This window comes from Apteryx rowi, unplaced genomic scaffold (genome assembly GCF_003343035.1).
Source record: "Apteryx rowi isolate R43461 unplaced genomic scaffold, aptRow1 scaffold_1014, whole genome shotgun sequence".
NCBI lineage: Eukaryota > Metazoa > Chordata > Aves > Apterygiformes > Apterygidae > Apteryx > Apteryx rowi.
The window spans coordinates 1,977-8,447 of NW_020447214.1; the positions used below are offsets into that span (position 1 = coordinate 1,977).

Genomic DNA, 6,471 nt, shown 5'->3' on the forward strand with positions numbered 1-6,471 from the left:
GAAAGAATATTGAGTGTTTCGAACCACAGTTTCTCTTCCAGTGCCTTCAGGACCTGCCGTTGAGGTTTCGGCTCCACTTCTCCCTCAACTTTTAGTTTATGCCTTCCCTTTCCAAGTTGGGGCACCCTCCCAGCAATCCTCCTTCCCCAGGTCCCATGGATGCCCAGAAGGAGCTAATGTCTTTTTCACTGGTTGCTCCCCACAAATATTCGTTTTCTTCCCAGTTTTTCTCCCTTCTATAGCCCTTCCCTGTGGCTGTGTCTTTCTGGCCGTGTGTGACCCTGATTATACCTGCCCCGTCGGGAGGGTTAACGAGAACCCCTGCCTCGAGGACGAGTGTCCGCAGGCTCCGCTTCCGTTGCTTCGGGGCTCTCCAGTTGGTAGTTGATCTGAAACTGGACTGAGGGGGAAAACCAAAAAGGTTTCATTGCTCTGCGGCAGTTCCTCCAGGACAGACGGGTCTCCGTCATCAGTATATGACTGGAAATAGTGATAGTGAAAACCACACCTTTTATTTTCTTATTTTTTAATTACGGTAAAGCTCTATATACATGAAGATACATGTCCACTCTTGGTATGAGGAGCAGCTCCACGTAGATCATTGCAGCTGTACCTGCAGAGTACCTCTGCAAAGCAAATGATGGCTTTCCTGACCCATTTCTTGTGCTTCGAGCGAGCGCATCAGAGCAGGGTCAAGTCACTTCACAGAAGACTCCTGCTCCAGATGAAGTGAGAAAACCCGGAAAATTGCTCCTGGGCTTTATCAGCGTAGATGTCCCTCAGGGCCGGGAGGAGAGCTCCTCAGGGCCACTCACTCAGCACACCGAGTGCCATCCGGAGAGTGCGTGCTTCCCGCATCAGGGTGGCCGCACGTGGTGCCCGGTGATGTTCCTGAGGTTCGGAGGAGCTTGCTACAATGGCCCTGCAGTGATCGGAGACTGTCGAACGAGTCGCTGAGATGTGGCGGTGCTCACAGCGCGACTGCTGTCCTGACTGGCCCTTCTGCGGCAAGGCAAGGGGGAAAGGGGCTGGGCGAGCCCCTTCTTCACCTGAAGGGCTGGTGTCTTCCAGTGCGATGTCAAGCAGAAGGAGGGAGGCTCACATTGATACCCATTTGGGTGTAAAGAGAGGGCTCTGGTCTCCAAGATTGCACCTCCTTGAGAGCAAATGCCTGGTGACCAGGGAACACATCCCTGGCAGGCATGTGAGATGCTCCTTGTCCCTTCAATCTTCCCCTTTCGCCCTCTTCTTAACGGAAAACGTTCACTTCTGCATAGGTAGCACTGGTGTTCTCCTCCCTCGACTTTTGCCAGGGTTTTACTTCAGCGTAAACAACGTCTGAGGCAGGTTTTGTCTCCTCCTTCTTGAAGTTCAGGTCAGCATAAGTCACCTCATCGGTTTGAGATGCCAGGGGAGGCTGCAGAGGAAGGGAGCAGTGAGCAGAGCCTGGGCTGTCAGTTCTGCACGTGCCAAGCCACAGGATCAAACGTTTTCCCCCGGCCAAGCACTGTCAAAGAGGGTCTGGCTTCTCAGGAAGCTGCTCCCCGACTCGTAAATAAGCCCCCCGCACTCCTGAGCTGCATGTCGACAAAAACATAGCATCCTCCAGTGTCCCGATATTCAGAAACGGCGCCTGGCCCAGCACAAAGTTTGCTCTCACCTTGAACTTCCCTTTCTAATTGCTTAGAAAAAAGTGCTGTTTTTTTTTTTTTTTTACCCCTGAAGACCCTGTTTAATCATTGCAGGGGAACAAGCAAGGCATCTGCCCCTGCTCCCATTTTTTAACTCACTCGCTCTCGGCCACCTCCCATGCTAGCACGCACCGCACGGCTGTTTCTGAAGCTTTCTGTTTGGGCTGGTGCTGCATTTTAGCAGAGTCTGTCTAGAGGCAGTATTTATTTGTGAGTCTGCAAGCTCCTATTTAATAGCAAGTGAGACGCTTAAACCCCCTTATGGCCCATGGTGTTTAGGACCGTGGTTTCTGGAGTCTGCTTACCAATGCAAAGCTGATTTAACTGTTACTTTTAAGTCCTTTAAATGGGCATTCAACAGCCAGTGTTTTTTATCACAGAGAGAAGGAGATGTGCAGAGATGTGTGTGCAGGACAAAGCTCTCTGTAGCTTACCGTGCTCAGCTGATTCATCTCTGTCACTTCCCTCTTCTCAAGTTTTCCTGAAAAAGAGAATGTAGTTGATTTATTATTATTTTAATTGTAGAAAACAACAGCATTGGTCTTGTTGTCTCTGTTGCAGGAGACGAAGGGGTTCTGAGGCTGGTTGGCTCTGAAGACAGACAACCGTAGGCTTGTGGCTGAGGAGTGTAAGCGGCTGGCAAGGATTTTAGAAAAGTGCCTTTGAGGGGTTGAAGAAAAGCCTTGACTTGCCATTTCTGGAGGCACGGGCAGTAACGGGGAAGACCTGTTTCGCATGGACTGTGTCTGCAGCTTGTGGCATAAACTAGTGCTTTTATCAGCCACCGGACAGAGGAAATGGGGGGGCGAATGTTCTCCTCATCCCCGGATGGGTTTCTTCTGGGACAGGCAGGAGGCACTTGTGCAGGGGAAACTGGCCCTGCCACCGAGTAAGCAGGGAGGGTTGTGTACTCAGGTCTGCGAGCTACACAGGGTGACAGGAGAGCGAAGGCAGAACATCTCCCAAGGCTCTGTGTGTCTAAACAGGCAGGTCACAGGGAGGCGCTCACCAGCTCCCACTGGAGATGGTGGCTTAGCCCAGGTCAGCCTTACCTTTGGTGCTCGTTTTGCACTGCCACACCACGACACAAAGTGCCGGCAAGGAGAAAAATACCCCGACCGCTACTCCAAGCATGGCGTAAAGAAAAAGGCCAAGTCCTGTGACACATCACGACAAAAGAAACACTCATTAACTCCTGTCCCACTGCACAGTGACACATGCTTTGGCTTGCAGGCACTTGTGGTGTTGCTTCTTTGGGGGGGGTTTCTTTTCCAAGGTCATCGGCAGCATCAACAACACTGCGAGAGACAGGTTCTCCAAGGGGCCCCCTGCCTGCATTGCCCCCCTCCTGCCCACATCCCTCTGCCCAAAGTTTGCAGGTGGTTTGGGCAGTGCTGGGCTCTAACACACCTGCACCCAGGTCCGTGGGAGCTCACCTGCCTGGGTGTCCTGGCCGGGGGCATCGGTCTGAGGTGCCTCTGGGTCCCGAGCTGGAGGACAGAAACACAAGTGAGGGCCAGCACAGAGACAGCGGGTCACCGCTGTCACCTCTAGCTCAGGACTTAGCGGGTTTGGGGTGTCTGTATTGGTGTCAGAGCAGCGACGGTAATGCCACGCACAGACTGAGCAAGGTGTGTTGAAGCATAGCGGTCACGGGATCGTTTTGGAGAGCGTTCACTGTAGCAACCTTCTCTCCCTGCTCATCACTCCCATGAAAACCCGGTGGGAAGTGGTGCCACTTACTGAAAACTGTCACTTGAGTGCCGTTTCCTCTGCCCGTCAAGTTCCTTCCTGCAATCAACACCACGCACACGTAAGTTCCTGTGTCGGCTACACGCACGTTAGTCAAGGTGAGATTGGCAGAGTTTTTTCCTGGAGACAGTGTTTGGCAGTTGCTTTGCCCCTCCGCCACCAGCTCGTTCTGTTTGTACCACTCCACACGTGTGGCGAGGTGCGTGGATGGCATCTCGAACACGCACTCCACGGTGACGTTCGACCCTTCTGACTGGCTGATCGGCCCTGAGGTCTGGTACACAATCAGGTCAGAGATTTCTGGAGGAAACAAAAGCATAAAAAGATTGTACCTGGTAGCAGACACATTCCATTGGCACATGTTGCTCATAAAAGATGAGAGGTCACATAACTGTCCTTTTCTCCAGCAGCTGATGTTCTTTTCCAAAGCTGGCTGCTAAACGTTCCTCAACACTGAATATTAAGACGGTGCATGTTGATTAGTGCCACCCAGTGTTGTGCAGTGCACAAACATTTCTTTTTATCACAAAGGATCAAAAACTGCAACCGATCAGAGAGGAGACATCTGCTCCTGTGAGAGGACCTAAGGCAACCTAGGCAGAAGGGTCTTCAGGCACCCAAACCGGGAGGCATTGCCGAGGCCGCTCGTTCCAGGCTCCATCGTTCACGGAGTGAAACATGGGTGTGCTGGGATTGAGGACTAGGTGTAGGGACACAGCCAGCCTTAGAGAATTACAGATACCTAAGAGACCCCCACAACCTCCCTGGCTTCACCCCAACCCCACTTCTCTATATTTCCTACATTTGTCCCCAGCTTCAGGCTCACAAATGCACATTGCAGAGTTGGTGGCAGGGGCCTTCCTCAGAAGGAGGGATGGGAAACTGGTCCGTGAAACTCAGCCCCTGACGATGGAGCTGCCTGGCCTTGCTCCCTGAAGGTGCCACACGATGTGGGCGTAAAACCTTCTTTCCCTTCGAAATAACTTCTCCTGTCTGCTCATCTTTGAAATGACCCCCAGGAAGGATCTGCTTCGGCCGGGCCTAAGCTCACCCCGCCGCCCTTGTCCAGCCTCCCCAGCTCCTGACAGCGGGGTGAGCTTAGGGGTGGGGACTGACCTCAGCCCGCCTGCGCCTGCGTCTCAGCCCTCCTTCCCAGGAGAGGGTAGTCGGGGGTTCAGGATCTCTGGTCACGTTGTCTAATAGGTGCTGCAGACCTCAGAGGCAGAAAAGCCCATTCCCGGTTCCCTAGGTCTCAGAGGCGTAGAGACATCCTCCATGTGAAGCTGTGGGCACCCCCAGTTTCCCCTTTCCCAGCCACAGGGTTACGAGCATCTCCACCTCTTTTTTTCTCCTGTCTCCTCTTCCTGCTGCTGGGGAAAAGGCTGGTTCAAAACACTGTGGTCCCTGTGAGCAGAACCCGGAGCCTGTGCAGGGTCGAGCCTCTGGAAAGCACATGGTGAGGTGGTGGTGCAAAAGGAGTGTTAAATGCTGCAAGAAGAGTACCGGGAACGTGGGAAAACAGAGGCAGCTTTGTCCCAAACCTCCTGCAGGTGCTTTCCTAGCACAAAGACAGGAGGGTTCAGAAAAAAGGTGACTCTCCCAAGCCAAGGCAGAGAAATTGGCAATCTTGTAGGGACTGGTGATGCAGACCCCGCAAATCGATGGCAAATTCCCAGAGCTCAAGAGAACCAAGAGCCAATGCACCCTGGCTGCCAGCAAGCCATGGTCCCAGAGCACCAGCTAGACCCTGGGCAATGCCACTGCCCCTTCCGCCATCCGCTCTTACCAGCTGTCTCCTCTTCTGACCCACAGTCAGAGCAGAGAGCGTATAGGGTCTCACTCATGGGCGGCCACACGAGGAAGAGCATGGGCAGAAAGCTGGTTGCCAGCAGGATCTTCATGCTGTCTTCTTTGATGAACTCTCCAGAGCCTTGCAGTGACCGTGATGCATGTAGTGGGTCGATTTGGAGCTTTCCTGTCTCTCTCTCTGCAGCAAAACGGTCACTCGCTAGCCGCGGGGAGCCAGAGCCCTCCCTGCACTCCTAGGAGCTCTCCTCCTCTTCGCTTCCTGCTCACATGTAGTTAGTTCCCTTTACGTACGGAGGCTTCCTCTCTTCTTGGTTTCCCTCACGTCAACCTGATGTTAACTCTTGTGTCTGCTGTTTAATTCACAGAATGATTGAGGTTGGAAGGGACACCTGGAGATCAGGTAGTCCAACCTCCCTGCTCAAGCAGGGTCACCTAGAACAGGCTGTCCAGGACTGAGTCCCGACAGCTTTTGAGTATCTCCAAGGAAGGAGACTCCACAACCTCTCTGGGCAACCTGTTCCAGTGCTCAGTCACCCTCACAGTGAAGTTTTTTCTTATATTCAGACAGAACTTCCTTCGGCTTCATGCCAATCACATGTGCCTGGTGCTGATGCAGACAGGAATAACAATGAACAAATTCTGAAATGCAAAAAACTGAAATGCAAAGACTGAAGGAGGGTTTCAGAAAGAAGGCAACACAGAGTTTGGGGATGTTGGAGTAACCCCTGATCTGATCCTGCACCCCTCCACCTCACAGGTGCGTTCCCAAAGCCCCAGGACATCTTTGTTACAGAGAGCTCAGATTCCTAAGGAATCAGCTTTGGCTGCAACTCTCCACATCCTGGATTTCCCCTGGACCCTTTGTGTTGGGTGCACACAGCCCCACATGCTTCCCAGAGCCTCTGTGTGTCTCCTGGAGGAAAGGCTTTGCTCTTAGACCTCTTCATCAGCACTTTTCCTTAGCAGTCAATGGAGCCTCCTGACGGAAGCACAACTGAACGCTCATTTGTGAACTCTCTCACATGGAGAAAAAGCAAAGGCAGCCGGATATTTGCTGGCAGGAGGGCCATATTGTCATTAATGATAAGTTGTCCCAGCCTGCTGGGAGGGATTGATAGTGCGGTTTCTGGTCTGCCTGTAAAAAAATTCATGCTGCAAGTGTGACAAGTGAGAGACTCTGCGTCTCTCTTGCTCTCTCCTTTGGACCTCTCTGAATGTC

The 6,471-nt window shown here is 52.6% G+C and overlaps 1 protein-coding gene across 1 annotated transcript; it reads right to left on the bottom strand.

The window, feature by feature from the left end:
- Window positions 1–497: 497 nt before the first annotated feature.
- On the bottom strand, window positions 498–6,207 carry LOC112965403. Its single transcript, XM_026064359.1, has 6 exons — window positions 5,230–6,207; window positions 3,435–3,743; window positions 3,128–3,181; window positions 2,744–2,848; window positions 2,126–2,172; window positions 498–1,417 (listed from the first exon to the last, which is right to left on the bottom strand). The coding sequence occupies exons 1-6, from the start codon at window positions 5,342–5,344 to the stop codon at window positions 1,250–1,252; spliced, it is 798 nt and encodes a 265-aa protein (XP_025920144.1). The 5' UTR covers window positions 5,345–6,207; the 3' UTR covers window positions 498–1,249.
- Between the last annotated feature and the right edge of the window lie 264 nt (window positions 6,208–6,471).